General features: G+C 43.5%; 1 protein-coding gene across 1 annotated transcript in view; it reads right to left on the reverse strand.

The window, feature by feature from the left end:
- The window catches only part of ENPP1 (ectonucleotide pyrophosphatase/phosphodiesterase 1), a 147,667-nt gene that overhangs the window by 17,000 nt on the left and 107,238 nt on the right, over positions 1-23,429 (reverse strand). The window contains exons 17-22 of the mRNA XM_077486860.1: positions 16,538-16,625; positions 16,276-16,448; positions 13,325-13,376; positions 9,234-9,385; positions 4,530-4,665; positions 2,988-3,068 (exon numbers count right to left, since the gene is read on the reverse strand). Coding sequence (XP_077342986.1) covers positions 2,988-3,068; positions 4,530-4,665; positions 9,234-9,385; positions 13,325-13,376; positions 16,276-16,448; positions 16,538-16,625 — 682 coding nt within the window. The remainder of the gene's footprint in view (positions 1-2,987; positions 3,069-4,529; positions 4,666-9,233; positions 9,386-13,324; positions 13,377-16,275; positions 16,449-16,537; positions 16,626-23,429) is intronic.

Below are 23,429 nucleotides of genomic sequence, written 5' to 3' on the forward strand. Positions count from 1 at the left end.
TTTCCCACTTTCTAACAAATCAAAAAGTCCATGACCAAGTCATTGTAGGTAGCAGTTAGGGAAACTGATTGATTCAAGAAAAAATGTGTTGATGAAAAGAAAAAAAATATAGTTGTTGATTTTCTGCAAGGAGAAAGAAATCCATTCTCTTTGACACTAGCAAGAATTTGAAGCATGAGGGGTTATCATAGCTGACTTACAATTATTTGTTGCCAGTGTCCCAATTCTCCTGTAAGTGGCAGTATAACCCACATGACTCAGAATTCCTTGTGACCCTGGATCCCTTAAAGTGGTTCTAAAGGCTTAAAGGTTTTTTGGTTTCCATTGACACCTGAGCGTATGGATTTACTGGAGTTTTCGGGTGTTTTTTTTAGCTTCTTTGCAGCTTTTTACAAGCTTTATTTTAAACTGTTTTAGAAGTGTATTACAAGCGTTTTACAGCTTCAGGTGTTTTTGTTTAGCTTATAGAAAGCACTAGGGGGAGGAGAGAGAGGAGATTAGGGGTGGAAAGCTGCTCTTTGAGTATTTTACAAGAGTTTTTCTGCTCAAGTCAGGCGTTTCTATTGAAGTCTATGGGGTCTAAAACGCTTGTAATCTGCCAAAAAGAAGCTCATGTACTTTTTTGAGCTTCAGGCTTATTGCTTCAGGTGTACAGCATTCTCAGATGTGAACAGGGACCATTGAAATGAATGGAATTTTGCTTGTTGGGCATTTTGGAGATTCAGAGCTGGCTGTTATACAAGCTGGGAAAAAAAAAATCCCTCAGGTGTGGCTTAAACCTTCTATTATTATGATCCACCCCAGCAAGCAGCTTGCTATGAGGGCACTCGCTGAAAAGTAAAAGCAAGGAACACTGGTTTGGAAACCCCAGAAGAGGCAGATAGGGGCTGCTCTGTGCAAAACCATGTCACTGAGCAGGTAAATATCACATGTGTATTATTTAAAAAAAATAAATAAATCTTTAAAATCACTTTAATGAACGATTAAGACATATGGTGCTACATAATTTAGATTAGGTGAGTGTAAGCAAATGGTAAGTGGTAATGTAATGGTAATGTAAGTAAAAAATCTGAAACTGAAGCCTAGGTAATGTATAGTCACAGTTTTATTGTGATGAGAATGTTCTAACCTTTAGATAAAAGAGCTAACAAGCAAGTATAGGATTCAGGAATATCATAATAAAGGGCAAAAATATTCCATGATATAGAGGAGACTAAGTACAGCTAGGCCAGTGAAGCAATATAAATAAAATAGGCAAGGTCATCCACGCTGAGCAGGCAGATGACAGGTCTGTCTCTGCACACTGTGGGGGATCGGATGAAGACGGACCGTACACTCTGACGTCACCCGATCCGATGACGCACTTCCTCCGTCACACTTTTTCAGATCGGAGCAGGTTGGCTGTCAGCAGACATGTCACCGCTGACATCCATCCCTCCATGGACTTCTATGGAGTGTTTGTTCAGTTCCGCCTAAAAAAAACTGACAGACGGACCTGAATGGATCATTCGTGTGAAAGGGGCCTTGTAGTATTTTCCAGCAGCCTCGTGTATAATGTCTCCGGTCTGTATGACTGTATCCTGAAGCATGTCCCCAGTCTACAACAACTTCTATAGCAAATTTACAGTCTCTGTCAGTCTCCTGCAGCATGTCCACAGTTGCTGAACATCTCATCCCTGGACCAATGTAACTATGTATATTATAGCCATGCCTGGAATTATTCTTTAACACTGCAATGTTATTCATTTACTGAAATATGCTATAATTTTCCCTTAATCTGATATATGGCCAACTCCAACTTTTTCTCAGTAGCATATCAAATGGGTGGTGGTAGGGACTGGTTATTAGGGATGAGCCGAACACCCCCCTGTTCGGTTCGCACCAGAACCTGCGAACAGACCTAAACTTCGTGTGAACTTTAGAACCCTATTAAAGTCTATGGGACTCGAACGTTCACAATCTAAAGTGCTAATTTTAAAGGGTAATATGCAAGTTACTGTCCTAAAAAGTGTTTGGGGACCTGGGTCCTGCCCCAGGGGACATGGATCAATGCAAAAAAAAGTTTTAAAAACTGCAGTTTTTTCAGGAGCAGTGATTTTAATAATGATTAAAGTGAAACAATAAAAGTGTAATATTCCTTTAAATTTCGTAGCTGGGGGGTATCTATAGTATGCCTGTGAAGGGGCGCATGTTTCTGGTGCTTAGAACTGTCCCTGCACAAAGTGTCATTTGTGCAGGAAAAAAAGTATTTTAAAATCACTTGCGGCTAAATTGTCGGCTCCCCGTAATACAGAGAACACTCAATGAGTGTTCTCTGTATTAGCCGACAATTCATTCATTCATTGATTAAAAAAAAAAAGCGTGGGGGTTCCCCTAAATTCAATTACCAGGCCCTTCAGGTCTGACATGGATATTAAGGGGAACCCCGTGTCAAATTTAAAAAAAATTGACGTGGGGGTCCCCCTAAATATCCATACCAGACCCTTCAGGTCTGATATGGATATTAAGGAGAACCCCGCATCAAATTTAAAAAAAAATTTTTTATGTGGGGGTCCCCCTAAAAATCCATACCAGACCCTTTATCCGAGCACGCAACCTGGCAGGCCGCAGGAAAAGAGGGGGGGACGAGAGAGCGGCCCCCCCTCCCTCCTGAACCATACCAGGCCACATACCCTCAACATTGGGAGGATGCTTTGGGGGTCTGTGACCCCTCAAAGCACCTTGTCCCCATGTTGATGAGGACAAGGGCCTCATCCTCACAACCCTGGCCGGTGGTTGTGAGGGTCTGCGGGCGGGGGGCTTATGAGAATCTGGAAGCCCCCTTTAACAAGGGGACCCTCAGATCCCGCCCCCCCCCCCCTGTTTGAAATGGTAAGGGGGTACAAAAGTACCCCTACCATTTCACAAAGAAAGTGTCAAAATGGTTAAATAAGACAAACACACTTTTGAAAAATACAATAATTATGTCACAAAATTACTATACTAACCTTTAAAAGCAGGATACATTGGACCAATGTTGCTAGTAGTAAGCCCCGAATAAGATGTTGATTCGGATGTTTTTCTGAGGCCTAAATACATCAATGGTTACAAGAATAAAGTCAATGTGTCAGGCAAGTGCAAGCAGTACAAGCTGTCTGCTATTGCTTTTATTGGCTGTGATTTTGATTTCAGTTTAATATGAAGGGCTCAATGTCCCCAACTTTGGGGATAAGTCCTGAACTCTGGAGATACTTCCCTACTTTTCATGTCCAGTAAGTGCCTTTATTGGTCATTCTCATTGGTCGGGGAGATAGGCAGAGTTTTTCTGTGAAGGACCAATCCCAATGGTGGGAAAGTAGGACTATTACTTACAAACTTAGCACATGATCTGAGGGGGCATGGAACTTTTCTGTCTAACAAAAGGTAATAATACAGAATATGCAGTTAGGCAAGGCTTTTACTGCCCACTACTGCTATTCTCAGATTTTGAAGGAGATTTGGTGATTTCTTGTTAGAGCTGGGCTCAGCCCTTCCTTCTCTGAGCTGGCCGCTCAGCTGTTGGTTAATTGCCAGCTCCACAGTTACTAAGCTGTTGTTCACATCCTGCTCGTCAGCCCTGCCTTCATAAGCCGTCCAGTCCAGAGGGTCTCCTTTGCCTTGGTCATCATCACAGCATCTCCTGCATTCCTGTTAAAAGACTGTCTTTGTTGACATCCCTTCTGGCTTCAGATCCTGCTTGCTGTTCCACTACTTTCATCCCTGACTTCTGGCTTGGCTGAATATCCGTTCTGGTTACTGAACGGTGGCTATGTATTGACTACGTTTATTCTTTTTACTTTTATTATTAAACAAGTGTGATTTAAGTGTAAAGCTGTGCTTGTCTGTCTTGGTCTGATTTAATGGTTTCTGACATGTCTATACTGTGCTTCTAACTTTTCTTCTTGCTGAAAAGAAAGCTGCATTGCAAAGAGGTCCCTGCTTTTGTTTAATTATATAGATCTTTACTTTCTTTAACTGATCTTTCTTAAATGCCATTCAATAGTTCTCCAGACAAGTCAAAGCCTTGTTCCTCTACAAAGATGGCCACATCCCCACAGAGATACAGTGTGAAACATGGTATATAAAAAAGTCAGCAATGGAAAAAAGATTAGCAGCGCACAGCCAATGGGTAGTGAGGGATCCACTAACATCTAACTGCCTTTTCTAGGCAAAGCTTTCACCGTTCAGGTCATCCTTAAGGGCTCATTCAAACAGGCACTTGCCACCCATCTTGTGTGCGGAGCTGTTTTTGTTTCGTTTTTTAAATACATGTTTTTTTTTTTACATGTAGCTATGTTCGTACATCGGCATGGACTTCTTTAGGCTGCCTGCAGGCAGCTCCATGGTTCACATTTCTTCAACCATCATTTAATTCAGTATTATTATGACTCACATACTATTGTGTACTGTGAAGACTAGTTTATTTCAATAGTCAGATTTAACACGCTTAAGTACTACATACAATAATGTGATAAGGGAGCACTGATAAAAGTAAAGGATTGTGTAATTACTTGCAGGAAAGAAGAATCCAAATTTCAGGGAAGGATGATCATGGTAATACTGACATCGTTGGCTTTGTCCTGGCGGAACTCGATCATCCATAAATAAACACAAAGAATTATTTTCCAGAGAGGCAGACACAAATTCCTAAAAAATATAAAAAATATGTTAATTCCAAAGATGAAAAAGCTCATAAATCAGTATATGTAAAGATGCCATAATAGTACATAAATGCATCCCAGAAGGGAATCATCACTTCTTCAAACTATGTGTTTATCAATTTACATTTATGTTTTGCCAAAAGTTACATTAGAAGAAAATCAGAACATAATGAATGCATAAAGCCATGTGGAAGAGAAGACGAGCTTTTGGCCTGAAATTAGTGTAGGCCATCTGTTCTCCATACACGCCTTTAAACTTTGAGGACAGAAAAGGGACACCTTTCCACACAAAATGATGATGATTTTTATCACTTTTACTTTATGCTAGCAAACACACAAAAGGTTAAAAAGTTTAATGCAATAGAAACATTTTAATAGTTGAACAGTAAATTTTTTGATGCAGAAGTCTTCAGGCCTACAAAATGGAAAGCGATGTGCAGCAATTCCAAAAATATTGTTAATACAAAGGAAAGCTATGTGCTTATATTTCTCAAGAATAGAGATAAGCCAAATGTTCCTGGGTTTGATTCAAAGCATGTCTGCAAACATTACTGTAGTATAGGTGCTCTTTCTGAGCCCCATCAAAAGCAATAGGAGCCAAATGTTGAAGGGTTGTAAAACAGATATTGAAGCAAAAACATCACTCTGACCCTACTACCTGCAAGGTGGCACATTTGTACGATGTATACAGTCTACTGCGACAGATACCCTGTATTGGTTCGGGGAGGATAGGGGGCAGCAGCACACATTTATCGCCCCCTCTCCTGGCAAGCTGGGCTGCATGATTTTCTTAATTTTTTTGGGGTGGTTTCTGCTTACAATTAAAGGGATTGTAAAGTAAAAAATAAAAATAAAAAACATGTAATACTTATCTCCACTGTGCAGCTCGTTTTGCACAGAGTGGCCCAGAACCTGCTCTTCTGGGGTCCCTCGGCGGCTTTCTCTGGTTCCTCAAGCAAGTACTTCTCGCGTTCATGCAAGCTCCCTCGCATGGTGAGAAGCACCTGCGGGCACGCTCCTGTGATACAGCCGGCGGCTATAGCCGCTCGCTGTATCACACAGCCCCGCCCCGGCGCGCTGCATCATTGGATGCGATTGACCGCAGCGCAAGCCAATGGCTGCACTGCTTTCAATCCATCCACTCCAGCCAATCAGCGGCCAGGCTGAGCAGCGAAGAGGACGGCGGGGGCGAGAGCGGGACTTTCGAGGGGTCAGGTAAGTAAAAACGGGGAGACTGAGGGCGCCAGCAGTGTGAGATGTTTTTTCACCTTAATGCATAGAATGCATTAAGGTGAAAAAACATTTACCTTTACAACCCCTTTAATACTGTATCCTAAAAGGTGAGTTATGTACCTTCTTTAATAACTGATGACAGTGGAAAAAGGAAGCTGTCATATATAATTAACAGGACAAAAAGCAGGAATCAGCAGGAGGAAAAAAAAAACTACTACTGTATAAAGCTTGGATCCTGCTGATTGAGCTAAAACTCTGGTGTTCAGATAAACACCCAAAAAGGGATTCCGACTGAACAGGGAGCTCAATGTGATCCCTAATCAAGAAAATTCAGCTTAAGTCAAAGTGATGCCATGCACAGACTGTGCAAAATGCCAGCACAAATAAAGCATATCCACAAACTTGAAACACATTTTAAATTGAACTGGTAGACCCATAATGGTAAGAGAAAATAGCCTAAAGAACATTTGACCAGAAGAAAAAAGTAATTTTAAACATCTTTTATTTACAAAAAATGTTCCCAATATATCTTCAATCTTTGATAGTGTTGGCAAAGCCTATCTAATATGCTAGTCATGAACTGCTCCACTGGTCATGTAGTTTATGGACTCATTTGCCCCCGTGGATTACTCTACAAAAGTAAAACTATTAGAACTCTTCAATGTTGGTTAGGCAAACATTGCTGGACATTCTCACAAGCCTGCTTAAATCAAAGTATTCCCTGATGGGAGGGGCGTGGCTGGCAGCTGAGGAGTATGGCCGCGTAGTGGGAGAGCTCCGTCTGCCGCGGACACACCGCAGCTTTTTACAGCGGATAGACACAGCGGTTTCGGCTTCCCCAAGGTCGGGCAAACTGGGGCAACAGGTCAAGGAGAAGGAAAGACGCAAAACGGCTGAGTAGAATGACGGATTTTTACCGGCATCCCCGCAGCACTCAGGCCCAAGATGGCGCCGGTAGGCAATGTGACAGAGCGTGGCAGGCTCTCTGTTCTAAGCATAACACCACCCATCAGGCGCCTCTCTGAAATGAGGAATACATAGGTGACAAGCAGCCTTCACAATCATCATCCTCAGCCTCCAGCCCTGTTAAGGCAAAGATGCAACACATGCAGGGGACTGATGGGGAAGAGACTGGTAATACATTTCTATATGATATAAGGGAACTCCAGGACTCCATACTTTAATTCCCTACTAAAAAACAGCCAGTGATTGATACCACCCTGAAGGATATGTGGGTGTCACTCCGTAGTACTCTGCATGCTGACATTATGTCTCTCACAAACCACTTTAAAGAGGAAGTCAAGGCGGTGGACAACAGGGTGACTCACATAGAGCACAAAATGAATGAGTTTGCAGGAACCATAAATTAGGTTATTGATGCCCATAATGAGAGGGAGGATGAGCTGAAATGAATGAAGGAGAAATTGGCCGATCTCGAAGACCGATCGAGAAGAAACAATATTAAAATTAGCGGGATACCCGAAATGGTTAAAACACCAGACCTGAATGCTCATGTTCAAACAATCTTTCAAGAAGCATTGCCGGACGCCTCTCTAACAGACCTTGCTATAGATAGGATCCATAGGTTGCCTAAACCTAAACATTTACCAGAACATCTGCCGAGAGACACTATCGCAAGGATCCATTTCTTTCAAACCAAAGAGAGGTTTCTTCTGTGTGTGAGGAACCCAGAAAACATGCCGGCATCCACGCAAGGCCTATCTTTTTTCCCGGATCTATCGGCCTACACAATGCAAAGCAGAAGGAATATGGCTACTATTACCAAGCCCCTAAGGAACTACTGTATACCGTACAAATGGGCCTATCCAGCGAAACTACTTATGACGAGAGATGGGAAAACTATTGCTATTAAAACGGTGGAGGAAGGTATACAACTTCTGCGCGAATGGCGTATCCTGGAAATGGAAGAAGACTCGCATTTGGCAGCATCTTCACCACGTCCCCGGTCTCCTGCCTGGCCAAGGGAAATAATAGACTGACCGCTCAGGTAACAACCAATTGCATCGAATTTGTAGCTCCGGTGAACCCGTGGAACTATGTTCAGTTCTCTTTTCGCCCCTTGAAGGTTAAGGGATTACATCCCTACTGATTCAGCTGAATCAACCCTTTTTAATTTACTGAAGCGCAAAAAGTTGTATTTCATCACTGATTGTTCACACCGCAGAAATAGGGCTGCACACTTTTGGGTACAGTCCACATCTAATTATTTCAACGGTTTCTTATTTTTTTCTTTTTTTTTACCGCTTGACCCCATTCGGAAGGTCGGAATCACATGTCGAAAGTTCAGATCATTCATTGCCCAATTTTCTTATAGTGTGTACAAACCTTTAGCGCACTGTATTTTATGTCAGCCTAGTTGATTTTCCTCCTGAAATTGCCATTTTTTTTGCATATTATATGAGCCTATGTGCAACTGTTACATATTTAAACCTTGTCATATATTAATGTGGGATCACCCATTTGCATCTGGCCACTATATCAAACTGTCAAGAAGAATATTTTAACTCCCTGGCTTAAAGCGGTAGTAAACCCGCACATTTTTTTTTTTTTTTTTTTTAAACCTGCAAAGCAAAAGGCATAATGAGCTAGTATGCATTGCATACTAGCTCATTATGAAATACTTACCTTAGAATGAGGCCCCGACATCTGGCCCGATCCACGCCGAGGGAGCTGACATGCTCCCTCTGCGTTTCTTCCGGGTATCGCGGCTCCGGCGCTGTGAGTGGCCGGAGCCGCAATATCGTCACTCCCGCGCATGCGCGTGGGAGATTTCATTCTGGCCGGCCGGCCACTGCCGGATTTTCAGGCCGAGAATCCCCTTGTGCGCATGCGCCACTGCAGTCAGCGGCGCATACCGAGGGGAATATCTCCTCGGTATTATTATAGGCTTTCCTGTAGGTAAAAGTTAAAAAATTGAGTATACAACCACTTTAAGAAAAGGGCAGGAACTGCCAAAATAAATTGCTATGGCAACTCTGCAATCTGGAGGTGAAGGCTCACTTTGTGCTGTAAGGATGCCACTGCCTCACAGCATCCGGTGGTTCTGATGCTTTGCCATGAAAATTAAGATCCAGGATAGACTTACTGCCTTATACAATCCTACCAATGGCCATAGAGGCTTATGATAAGCTTATTCACTGCTGTATGATTGTGAGTGCCATTTTACCAATTCTTCTTACAGTTTATATGTTTTTAATATACAAAGGCCATTTGCAACCCAATATCTGCACTCATTCAATAATACATTTAAAGTTTTAAGTTTTACTATTCAAAAGAAACAAACATAAAAAAAAAACTTACATTTTTTCCAATTGTGTATGAGCTCCATAGTGGCATCTTAAAATCATAGCTGTAACCACTTACATACTTGTCTTGGTACAAAATACAATATTTGCTGTTCTGTAAAACCACAGGTCTTCCAAATGGCAAGTTAAGCCTTTTTGTGTCAGATTCTGTAAGAAAATGAAGAAGACAGCAATATTGTATTATGGAGCTCAAAAATAATACAAAGCAGAATAAACATGTACAATTGTTTAATTCAATCCTGAGTAAGCTACAGTATGGCTTATGCCACGTACACACGATCGGATTATCCAGCGGACCAGAGTCTGCCAGACTGCCCGTCTGTGTGCTAGTCCGCCGGACTTTTGAAATGAATGGACTTGCCCACACGGAGAAAAGTCCCTTCATTTTGAACGTGGCTCCTGGTAGACAGGACTAGCGAAGGAAGTGAATGTCGTCACCTCCAATGGCGAGATTAACATCGCTAGCCCCTTCACCTGGTATGGATTTAAAGGGGAACCCCTACACCAAAAAAAACGGCGTGGGGTCCCCCCCAAAGTCCATAGCAGACCCTTATCCGAGCACACACTTTGGTTTTTTCCTGGGCATTCCCCAGACATTGTTGTTACCTGTTTTTAGCCTTCCAATGCCGCTTACTGCGATAGCCAGCTATAGATGAGGGCGGTGGCAAGTTTTTGTTATCACGTGAGTGTTTGTATTGGTCCAGCAGTGCACCAACACCTTTGCTGCCATTGTGCTCTCGCTGGGTGTTTGGTGTGCTCCTGTACCTTTAAGGAGAGGTGGCTCCCCTTCAGCCCACCTGCTCTCATCTATCCATCAGAATGCATGTGCCTCCACTGTGGGGACACTTATATTTTAGTGTTAGGACCACAGATACCAGGGTACCTTGACGTGGCTCTGTGGCTCACGCATGCTTTTGCAAATGCCTGCGGACTAAACTCGTTTTTAAGGCATACTGTTAGACAGGTTAATTTGGTTGTCTGCGAGCTGGTGGTAAGTAGGCTTTGGTTTTTTCCTGGTTATTCCCCAGACATTGTTGTTATCTGAGCACACAGCCTGGCCAGTCAGGAAAGAGGGTGGGGACGAGCGAGCTGGGGGTCCTCTTCCATCTCGGGGGGGGGGGGGTCTTCTCGCCGGACTCCTCCGCTATCTTCTGCTTGCTCTTTTACTAGCGGAGGAGCCGGCTTTCTTCTTCGCCGTCGCCATCCGGGGGTCTTCTTCCGACTTCGGAGTCTTGTCCCGCTCTTCTGGGGTCTTGTCCCACTCTTCGGTTCTTATGCCGGGCCTCTGCTATCTTCTTATAGCTCTTTTACTAGCGTTGGCCCGGTCTTCTGTCGCTGCCTTCTTCTCTTCCCTTCTCCTCTTCTTCCTTGCGACGTTGACACAATGCCCTCTCTGGCCGCAATGGCAGGGATGCATTGTGCTTGTATAAGGACAAGGGGTGGGGTCACGGGTGATGTCACATGGTGACCCCACCCCTTATGATGTCACAGTCCTGGAGGATGCATAAGATGCATTTCCACTGGAAGCTGCCCCCAAAACAAACAATCCCATATGTATACAATCCCATGTTTGCCCAACTATGCTTAAAACACATAATGGTACACAAATCTGTGAGCATAAACAATTAGAGCTATGCTTTAAAAGGCTAGCTGGCTTTTATGTTGACCCTCGTTTTGAATCACTGACCCAAACCAAATATAAGAACTTTTGCAACTTTTCTGGTGTGCATATCTGTTCTGGGTCATTGACTCGGTATTACAGCCCAGCCACCTTTTTAAGTTACACTCACCTTTTATCCTTCTCTGTACCAATTAAAAAAAAAATAATAATAATTTTATGAATATTTTAAATACAGTAGTCTTTTGGCTGGTCTGCTGCCATCACGCCTTCTTTCTGTTCTTTTTGATAGCAGTGGTGGGGGGCGGTCCTTGCCGCTGCACTGAACACTTAATGACGCTGACTGCTGATCAGTGCAGCAGTACTGTGAATCAAGGCACACATAATGGTGAAACCCTAGGGCAGTGATGGCGAACCTTGGCACCCCAGATGTTTTGGAACTACATTTCCCATGATTCTCATGTACACTGCAGAGTGCATGAGCATCATGGGAAATGTAGTTCCAAAACATCTGGGGTGCCAAGGTTCGCCATCACTGCCCTAGGGGTCTGTCCATGACAATCTGGACTTGTGGGAAGGGAGTTAGATAATACTGATCATCATTCAACCTAGATGAAGAGCATCTTCTTGGAGGAACAGACTTTCTTGCCTTTTTTGTTTGTTTTTAACTGCAATGGGGAACACTTTTTTTAATATAGTGATCATTATTGGAACCCCCATCAGGTTTTTATTGCTGTCTGTTGTTCATCTTCTCAATTTGTCCTGTTTACTATTATTGCCAGGACAGAGAGTGATAGCAAGTTTTAAAAATTAACAGATGCCACTAGAATTGAAGGCAAGTGGAAATTTTCCAATCAATCAGAGCAAGTAACAACTACAGTGGGTGCCGCCGATATTGTGTCAATCTCGCCGCTGTTAGCGGTGAGATTGACACCCACGAGCCCTGTCGAAGAAGCCACACTGAGCTTTGTCACTCCTCCTGCTCGCCGCCCCAATACATTCCTATGGATGTGCGGCATCTCGTGGGGTGGTGAAGCACAGCTCGCATCGGTGATTTCCAGCGCAAAACACAATATCAGCGGCACCTACTGTATGTTAATAGGGAACTCTTACTTTGGAGAAAAATCCTGTCACTTCTCAATGTTTCTGTAGCACAAATAAAAGGAATGTCTCCCCAATGATATGTAGAGGATGCTGGGACTGTGACATCATAATGGGCGGGGACATCATCCGGGGACATCATCCGGTGATGTCCCTATATAAGTCACCGCGCCCCTGCCATTGTGACCAGAGGCAGCGACGAGGCAACATCTCCAGACGAGAAGAACAGAAGAAGAGAAGAACAGAAGACAGCGACAGCGGCGACAGAAGACCACCACTTGTAAAAGAGCTAGAAGAAGGCGCGGTGGCCCGGCAAAAAGAACCGAAGAGGGGGACAAGACCCCCGAAGTTGGAAGAAGAGGGCGGTGGTGGCGAAGAAGAAAGCCTGGATCCTCCGCTAGTGAAAGAGCTAGCAAAAGAGCAGAAGATAGTGGAGGAGTCCGGCGAGAAGACCCCCGAAGATGGTAGAAGACCCCCGCAGCTGTGCAATAAGCCATTTTAACCCTTGTGTGTTGTGATTTTTTTAAACTTTTTTTCACAGGTGAATGGGTAGGGGTACATTGTACCCCATACTCATTCACATAGGGTGGGGGGCCGGTATCCGGGGGCCCCTTTATTAAAGGGGGCTCCCGGATTCTGATAAGCCCCCTGCCCGCAGACCCCGACAACAACCAGGGTTGTCGGGAAGAGGCCCTTGTCCTCAACATGGGGACAAGGTGCTTTGGGATGGTGGGGGCATGGTACGGCTCAGGAGGGGGGGGGCGCTCGCTCGTCCCCACCCCCTTTCCTGGCCGGCTGGGTAGCGTGCACGTATAAGGGTCTGATATGGACCTGGGGGGGCCCCCACGTTGTTTTTTCGGCGTAGGGATTCCCCTTTAAGTCAATACCAGGTGACGGGGCCAGCGACGCCTCCTTTGCTGGCCCGGCTACCTGGAGGCGCGCTCAAAACGAGCGGACTTTTCTCCGGGCGGGAAAAGTCCATTCATTTCAAAAGTACGGCGGACTGGCACACACATGGCCTGATTGTCTGCCGAAATGCGAGTCTGGCGGACATATTGGAGTGCAAAAATACTTTCTTAGTCCGCCGGATTTTTGGGTAAAAAAAAAGTCCGCCGGAGCCCACACACGGCGGGATTGTCCAGCAGACTTTTCCACCGGACTGTTTGATCATGTGTACGAGGCATAACAGTGTGTATGGGGTCTAACTTTCATATGCAGCGAGTTATAACTTTCCAGAGAGTAGCCAATATAGTTTAATTTTAAACTTAGTTCACTTTAGTACAGTTTTCAATAAATAGAACACCACCCTCTGTGGTCTGACAGTACCTTTGTCATAAAAAACAAAAGATTTACATATTTAAAATTACCTTGCTCTGGAGTAAGACTTAAGTGTGCCTTAAATCCTGCTTCTGTAAGACTCTGCAAGAAAATACGCGGACAAGTAATTTAATAGTTATTTTCCTATATGTGCTGGAAGAGCTGTTACCAGCAGGAGCAGAAGGTAAAAAACTTTGCCACAGATTCAGAAAAATAATAAAATTGATTTTGGGTTTTCATACACTTTAACTGGGACTATACTCACCTCCAGTCCAGCGGTGTGTGTGTATGTGTAGATAGAGAATCATAGGGTATAGAATATAATATAGTTTGTCACTGAGGTGAAACAGGCAGGTGAACAGGTTCTCCAGAGGGCTCTGGATCCTAATGGCATGAGGGTGTGGTACATGGCAAGGCTCATCAAGCTCTAAGGAATATATATATATATATATATATATATATATATATATATATATATATAAAATCACTGTACTTGTACGTCAGTATTTCAGCAGCTAGTTGCCATAACCCCTATATTTTCAGGAGAAGCGTACGTTTCTCTTCAAGATAAAAGAGGTCTCTGTGGCAGATTTGCAGCGAGATCACTTCTCAGTGGTGGGACAGGGGGCCCTCCCACCACGCTCCGGTAGTCTTCGCTGGTTACCGAACGCGACAGACGATCGTGTCTGCTCCCCTCACTGCCTGGATGCCGATTTAGGGGGAGGTGGCCCCTGCTCGACTCCATAGCATTGGAGGGCAGAAGTGACATCAAACGTCACTTCCGCACAATGCTCTTAAAAGGAGATTTTTTTTTTTTTTTAATTACATTTTTTTTATTGCATTTTAGTGCAAATATGAGATCTGAAGTCTTTTTGACCCCAAATCTCATATTTAAGAGGTCCGGTCATGCTTTTTTTTTATTACAAGGGATGTTTACATTCCTTGTAATAGGAATAAAACTGACTTACATTTTTTTTTTTAAAAGACAGTGTCGGCATATGAAAACGGTGTTCAAACCACCTATGTGAGGTATCGACGCGATCGTTAGAGCGAGAGCAATAATTCTAGCTCTAGACCTCCTCTAACTCAAAACTGGTAACCTGTAGAGATTTTTAAATATTGCCCATGAAGATTAAGGGTAAAAGTTTGTTGCCATTCCACCAGAAGGCACAATTTTGAAGTATGACATGTTGGGTATAAATTTACATGGCATAACATTATCTTTCACACTATAAAAAGAAATTGGGCTAGCTTTACTGTTGTCTTATTTTTTAATTTAAAAAAAGTGTATTTTTTTTTAAAAAGGGCGCTTGTAAGACTGCTGTGCTATACAGTGTGACAAAGTATTGCAACAGCCGCCATTTTATTCTCTAGGGTGTTAGAAAATAATAATAAATATTATATATATATATATATATATATATATATATATATATATATATATATATATATATATATATATATATATATAATGTTTGGGGGTTCTAAGTTATTTTCTAGCAAAAAAATCTTGGGTCTAAGAGCTAAAACACTCTCAAAAGGGCTGCAGTGTATAAAAGGAAAAAAAATGTAAAAATTTTACTGGTTTTATATTAAAATCTTTTAGTAAGAAAATAAAAAACAATAATGATCTTTTACATATATTCATGGGTAATTCATAGTATGAAAATGATTTTTAGAATGTAGCCTTGGGGGTCCTATAGATCTGTAGACTTATAAATTTTCTGTGACAGTTCTGGGTATGAAGTCCCCAACTCTAAAGACAACAGAGTCACTATAATTGAATCTTTCCTCCATCCTCGAAGCCCCGAACACACAGACTGAATTTCGTGGGGGCATTGGCCGCTTCAATAGAACCGACTAACATTTAGCCTTTGTGTACTGCAGCTGGTTCGGTTGGCTTCTGTGGAAGGGGCATGATGGAAAAAGGTCTGCTGATCAGCTCTCTGTCAGCCAATGGCTGAGAAAGCTGACTGGAGTGTTTTGGGGGGGGGGGGGGGGGTTATCCCCCTGATAGAACACATTAAAACAAGAGGGGAGATCTGTTTTTTTTTTTGTTTAACGTGCTGGGTTGAACAAAAAAAAAAACAAACACTAGCAGTGTGTACTGAGCTTTAATTAATCCTTCCTGAACTGGTAACACACAGAACCACTTAGGTCTGAACTCCCTGGAAAAAAAAAAAAAAAAAAAAGAAGCTTTTTGGCACCAGGTACTAAAATGTGTCAAAATAAATTATTTTATGTTTAGTTCATTAGTCTAATAACCTTATGTGGTTTGCAGTGTTTGGTTACAGATAAGCTCTAAAATCCTGTGGAAATGTTACAAGCAAGCATCTCCCGCTTGTGGTGAATCTACAGTTTTGTGAACTGCTTGTTACAATACATTGTGCAGCTGACTACTCATGTGGGTGGACAGAGATTGGGTGCTAGACTCCTTTTTGTCAATCAATGGGCAGAGGTCAATGGCAGGACAACCAGAGCACATAGTGTTTGCCTTAATCCATAAACAGCATAGTATAGCCAGGCTGAGAGGCTTGTGTACATGGTCATTTGTTGGTATCAGAACTGCTTTCCCCACAAAGCAAGTCAAAGTGAATGTAAAAGCAACTTGACACAGCTGATTAACAGGGTCTGTTAATCAAAATTTGGATACAATGTAAAGGATATTTACATAATTTGGAGCAATAGGTAATAAAGTGTTGTAAATTATTATTGAAAATGTACTCGTATTTCCAACACATGAAAAAGTTTAATGTTGTACTTATAATTTTAGTTACCAGTGTTACCAAAAATCAAATCAATTACCATTTCTCTTATTTACCCATTTCAGAACTTTGTGAAAAACCTTTTCTGGATAACCATTCTGGTCACCAAATAAAGGCCTATTGACTTCAGCATCTTCCAAATGATGCCTAAAAGCTTGACCATGGCTCATAATCTAGCCCCTGGGGTCACTGTGGTAATACAGCTACCATATGTGGCAAAAGCAGCATGTACTTACAGGTAAATTGCAGGAGCATCCAAAATTGTTCCCAGAGGCACTGTGATTTATTGAGCACTGAAAGGGTTCTGACAGTTCTTTTGGCAATGAAGGTTCGTATACTGGCTTTTTTAGTAAATGGTTAAGACTGCCACGGCTTCCATTATTGGCTGCAGGCTCAATTCCTAACAAATCTAGGTGATAGAGATTAGAAAAAAATGATCCATAACTGAACACAAAATTGCAGACCAGAATATATAAAAAAAAAAAGAGAGAAACCTACCGCACATCAAATTATAGATTTCTATATTTTCAAACGGCTGCACTTCTGTGTTATATTTGAACTTGGGACCATAAGCAATAAAGAGAGCCTGGGATAAAAGCAGAGTTATCAGGATTATAATTATTATCATGCAATGTTTACATGAAAATCATCACAGTTACAATAGATTAGCATACTTGGAACTGAATCCTTATTTTCCTTAAAAAGTCAAGTCACGCGTCAGCACCTTTTGTTTCTATCACAGCAGCCATTATCTAAATTTTTCAGTGGCACATTCATTTATGACCTTTGCTATGAATTATACCTACTGAAGAGATTAATCATTAAAAAGTTTATTACCTGTAAACAATAGAGCCTCATGTATATGCCAAATGTTCTACAGCCTTGGCAGGAGCGCTGGCTCTAACCTTTAGTGCTTGCTGAAAGAGCCCATCAATTTGACTGGTACTGCTCTTTAAAAGGATAGGCAGGGTTTATGTTGATCCACATTGTACCAACATTTTGTCACCCTGTCTAAGCCATCTCAGTTAACAGACAACGCAGAATTCGATTTGTATTCTGAGAGACCTTGGAGAAATTGATTGTCCACCATCTAGTGATAAACATAGTTGAATTTCATGCTATTAATTTATATATTGCCAAGTGCCCTGATCTAAAGTAACATTTATACTGCTGTTCAACAGAAAAGTTAGTTTTCTGTATCCTCACCCATTACATTGGGTCATGTCACAAAATCGCAATAAATTTACTGTTAAGTAAAAAAAAACAAAAAAACAAAAAGGTTTTAGAATAATATTTGTGGTGCTGGAGTAGAAGTTTATTACAGCTGCTCACTCACATTTCTCCCTCTTCAGCTCCTATTCCTAATGGAAATTACTTTTTCGATGGGCAGAATACAAAAGCCTCCTCTCCTCTAAAGCTGTAAATGTTCCACACTTAGGAAGCCCATACATGGTTTGAATTTTGAAAGAATTTTCTTTCAAAAATCTTATCTAAGGGGGGCGTGGCCGATGGGAGAAGGAGATGGACGCTTTAGCTCACAGCTCGTCAGCCAGGGGAAAGAATCCATCAACACAGGCCGCTATCACAACCCCATCCACAGCCATCCTTGCTCCAGGAACAATGGAGACTAAGATGCACACATCCAGGAAAAGATTTACAGACCACAAACCCCAGAAACTGACTGAATTCCCCTACAAACCAGCGGGCAGTGACTTCCAGGATGGCGCCAGCCCGGCCGCACTGCAGGACTCCTACACAGACCTCCTGGACCCATCCCAGAGGAACAGCCACATACCCCGCTATGCTCTCCCACCCCCAGAATGCAACCCTCTCCCTGGCAGCCCAGCAAAGGCTAAAATGCGGCTTGACACACTGACGCAGCGTATGCTGCACCCGCAAATTGAGGCCCAGGCTGTTAATCCCTTCTTCCCCAAACAGGCCCTACACTCCTCCATGGCCTCCTTCCCCACCTCGGGCCAGCCAGTCATGGATACTACCCTGAAGGACATGTTAATCTCTTTACAGACCTCCCTCATGACTGACCTCTCCTCCTTGTTTCATAAAATCATCTTGACATCCACTCCCTAGACGATAAAGTCACTAATGCTGAGAGAGGCCTAACTGCTTGCACTTCCACAGTAAAATGAAGTCATTGACACTTATGATGATATTAAAGAGGAACAGTCATGGATGCGCACCAAGCTGGCCGACTTAGAGGACAGGTTGTGCAGGAACAATGTCTAGTTGAGAAGTATTCCTGAGACCATACTGCCTGGACCATACTGCCTGCGGACCTACCACACTATGCAAAATAATTGATGCATATCATTCCTGAAGAGTCTCCACGAGATGTTGTAATTGACAGAAATCACTGAATTCGCTAAACCATCTCACCTGGCGGCCTCGGTCCCCAGAGACATACTGATGAGGGTCCATTTCTACCACATTAAAGAAAAACTTGATGGGGGTCAAAGCTAAATTGCCCTACCTAAATATTATTTGAATAAAGCATCATTTTAGCATTGGAGTGCGGCCGTCCAGAGTTCTGTCATCCACATTATCTAAATTGCCCTTGCCAACTCCCTATACAGGGATTCCATTCTTCCCTGACCTCTCCAAGTACACCCTCCAACTGAGAAGGTAAATGAATCCAATTACCAAGGGCCTTCAAAATCACAAGATACAATACAAATGACGATAGCCAGCCACTCATTATGAAGAATGGGCAAAACCACACTGTTGAAGATCTTGATAAAGGCCTGAGGCTCCTCCACACCTGAGAAATACTACCGGAACCCCCCAAATCGGCACTGCATGAAAGAGGTTCAACTACACCCCACAGAAATCTGGACCACAACTACACCTGAATGGCACCCGTCTATGTGATGAGTTTGGCCAAAAAGCATCATTAAAGCTCCCCTGAGATCTGACAACCCGTTACCCGTTATCACCTTCCCGTGTTAATAACACCTAGAGGCTATAGCGGTGCTTAGCACCCCCTCTACAAACCTTTTTTGTTGTATCAAACATTCCATTAATGGTTTACTCTACATGTTTTCTTTTTCCATATTCTTTTTTTCTCGTTAACACTGTTCTTGTGCTTAACATATTGCTCTGTTTGTACCTTCCTAGTCCATCCTACTCTGACCCTTGGACTGCCGCAAGTCTACTACTGAGTCTCGCTCCCAGGTACCTTCAGATCCAAACTACAGCGACTAACTGTAAGTGTCATTGCATAACACCCATCAACCTCACACCCACAAGATGCTGCTCACTATCCTTTCATTAAATGCTTATGGGCTTAACCACCCCGCCAAATACCACACTCTGGAAAACCGCCACGGCTCTCCACAGTGATATTCTTTTCGTTCAAGAAACCCATTTACTATCATCAAGCTCCTCCCTTTGTAACAACCGACAGTTCCCCCACATCTTCCATGCTTCCCACTCCACTAAATCCAAAGGGGTCAAAGACACTGTTGACTTCCAATTACTGGAAGTCGCGTCGGACTCTGAAGGCCACTTTATAATCCTTATCTGCACCATTAACCATGTATCCTACACCATTAATGTATATGCCTCAGATTCCCACAAAATGAAATTTCTACGCAGAGTGCTACGCACCACCAGACCCATTCAGAAAGGCCACCTAATGATCTGTGGAGACTTCAACCTGGTCCTGGACTTGCTCATGGACTCCACATCAGCTGCAAAGAGGCAAAACTCTGAAAAACTTTCTCATCTCAGGATCTGTACGATGTCTGGCGTTGTCACCATGGATCCGAACGAGACTTCACTTTTTTTCCCCTCCAGACACTGCTCATTTACGAGAATGGACAAATGGACTCTACAAAAAATCTCTACATCTGTGATTCACACCATGACATGGTCGTGCCATGTTCCAATCTCAATTACAATAAAAGATTCCAATCTACAATGCAATGCCTTTCTCTGGCGAGCAAACAACTACATTATCCAACATGACAAGTACACGCCAGAGATATCTGATCACATTATTGACTTTTTTTCATTAAACAAGGGCTTTGTGTCTGACCCTTCTGTGGTGTGGAGCACACATAAAGCTTACATGAGAGGAATGCTGATTAAATTGAGTTTATCATAAACAAAAAAGGACTTGAATTGACAGCTCAGATAGCGGCCCTAGAAATGAAACACAAAAACTAACCCTCGAGACTCACAGACAAACCAACTGCTATCCCTAAGACAAGAACTGAAAACCCTACTTCTCCACTCCTATGAATTCCTCCAAAGGAAATTAAAAGCGACTACATATTCCACCTCTAATAAAGTGGGGAAAAAAACTTGCACAACGCCTTAAAGGCAGACGTGCCAAAACTAAAATAACCCAACTCCTCCACCCCCACACGAAAGTCCCCCTAAGTAACCCGCAAGACATAGCTTTAGTGCCTATTATGGTGACCTTTACAACCTGAAACAAGATCCCCATACCCCGCAACCCACACAGGCTGACATTGACAACTTTCTCCGCAATCTTGACCTACCCATGCTGACTGGGGAACAACTAGCCTCCCTTAATACCCTGTTCACGGAACAAGAAATTAAGGTATCCATTGACTCATTGCCTAGTGGTAAAGCCCCAGGACCTGACGGGCTGACCGGAGAATATTATAAACAATTCTCCTCGCACCTCACTGAACTTTTCAACCATGCTGCCTCCTCTTCTACTTTTGTGAAAAATATTTAAAAGTACTGGTTATAATGATACCAAAGCCAGGGAAGTCGGAACGTCTCCCAAAATTTTCGCCCAATTACCCTACTCAATCTCGACCTCAAAATATACACTAAAATAATAGCAGCAAGGCTATTTGAGTTTATGCCCACTCTTATCCACCAAGACCAGACAGGGTTCACAAAAGGCAGACAGGCATCGGATGCCACCAGAAGGATGATTAACCTCATTCATTGTGCAGAATCATCCAGAACGCCTTCTCTGCTCCTATCTCTGGGTGCGGAGAAGACATTCGACAGAGTCCACTGGTCCTACCTCAATGCAGTCCTTCAAAAATGTGGCTTCCAGGACAGCATCCCAAGTGCCATTATGGCATTGTATTCCAACCCTGAGGCCCAAGTATACACAGAAGGCATGCTCTCTTTCCCATTCCCCATCACCACACGACAGGGCTGCCCTTTATCTCCCCTCATTTTCAACATGCTCATGGAACCCCTAGAAGAACATATCCGTTCCCACCTCGACATCTCAGGCCTTCAAGTTGGCACCTCATCACCCATAAAATCAGGCTATTCGCTGATGATGTTATCCTCATCCTCCCCAACCCGACTTCTTCCCTGGCAGAAGTACAAAAATTGCTCAACTGGTTTAGCTCAGTTTCACAACCAAATCCTACATACTGGACATAAACATAGACACTACCATGAGGAAACTCCTACAGCTACAATACCCATTCTTGTGGGCAAGTAATGACATATCCTACCTAGGCATTATTATGGTTATGCAGTAATACTCCTCTGTTTGTCTACCTCTCCTCATGCGTTCAAGAGGCCAGCCACTTCCACCTGGTGGTTTTTATAACATCTCCTCTAAGCATGATTCCACCCCAGGCCCTAACAGGGAACCCTATATTAACCTGTATTCACTGTGTGTTTGGCTTCCTGTTTCCTGATTGCCATGTGCTCTTAGTTTGTCTCGGTTACTGACCTTGGCGTGTTCGACAATTCCTGTTTACTTGTGACCTTGACCTTTTGGCGTGTCCCCAACCATCCCTGTCTGTCTGTGACCCTGAACCTTTGGCGTGTACTTGTTGTTCCTGTCTGCTAGTTGCCCTGACCTCCGCCTTAACCCTTTACTATCCTTGCTGTTCCAGCCTGCTGTTTCCTTCTCCTGTAGTTTACCGTGAGCATGAGCTGTGAGACCCTAGGGGCTGCGACCTGAAGCCATACTGCACCGAAGTCCATCCTCACCACTGGAGGCTCTGGTGAACACCTGCTGGCTCTTAGACTCTGTGCCCTGGGGAATCTATGCTCTAGCTCCCACTGGGATCTGTGTTAGTGATGCAGTAGACCTGCATCCTGAATCTCCCTGGGTACAATCCGCAGAAGTCAGTCCTAAGATCCACTACCTTAGCGGTGCACTTCTGACTCCTACGGAGTGCATCTGTCACCTGTTCTCAGGTGACCTGACAGGCATCCATCTACTGAGAAAGAGCAAAAGCCTCTACTGTTGTAATTTCCTACCACTCCTTCATAACATCCAATCGACCTCACAACAATTATCAAAACATGAACTATCCTGGTCAGGAAAACTCGTGACCTTTAAAATGATATGCCTCCCTCAAATACTGCATTTTTTCAGGACCCTTCCCATCCCAATATCCACCACATTTTCAGATCCATTCAAACGATATTTAACAAATATCTCTGGAACGGTAAAAAACTCACATGTGCCCATATAAAACTGATTAAACACAAAATGGCGGGAGGCACGGGATCCATAGACTTCGAGGATTACTACTTCGCAACCATCCTAGCTCAACTACCCAGCCTGTTCCATCCCCTCCCGACCTCATCATGGGAACAAATCGAGAATTTCTCACTCACCCGGCCCAACATAAAAAACTGGTTGCCAAGCACCCCTCTCGGCGCCCCAGTCCCGACGTCTATATCTCCAACAATAAAGGCCTCAGCCCATGCCTGGAAAAAAATGATTACCCTCCTGGCACACATCCCCACCACCCCACAATTCAATATTCCTTTAGAAACCCCCCTACACTTGACACCAGACCTCCTATCACGATGGACCCTCAGAAGGGATCCACTCCCTACAAGACTTGCTACAAGGTAACTGCCTCAAGCTCTTCTCCCGACTACAACCCAAATATGCCCTTCCTACATCAGAGCACTTTACCTTTTTACGCATACACCATTGCCTGCGTAATATACCTGTCATGGTTTTGCAATAGTTGCTTACCTGTTTCCATGTGTTCATCTCTAGAGACCAGCCGACCCTCACCTGACTGCTTTTGTAATCCATCCTCTGGCATGGCTCCACCCTAGCTCCTATCAGAGAGCTCTATATTAACCTGTGCACTGCAGGCCAGCCCTGCTGATCAACCTTTGTGTGTTAGCTTCCTGTTACCTACCATGTACTCTGCTGTTGTTCCATTACCGACTTTGGCGTGTCCTTGACTATTCCTGTTTGCCTGTGATCCTGACCTTTTGGCGTGTCCCTGACTATTCCTGTCTGCTTGTGGCCCCGACCTTGGCTTTGTCCCTCACCATCCCTATCCTCCTGTTGCCTACTGTGGGTGTGAGCTGGGGGACTCTGGGGGTCGCGGCCTGGAGCCAGTTGCAGCCAAGTCCATCCTCACCACTAGAGGCGCTGGTGAACACC

The sequence above is a fragment of the Lithobates pipiens genome, unplaced genomic scaffold (genome assembly GCF_037356315.1).
Source record: "Lithobates pipiens isolate NorthernLeopardFrog02 unplaced genomic scaffold, aLitPip1_a1.2 Scaffold_18, whole genome shotgun sequence".
Lineage (NCBI taxonomy): Eukaryota > Metazoa > Chordata > Amphibia > Anura > Ranidae > Lithobates > Lithobates pipiens.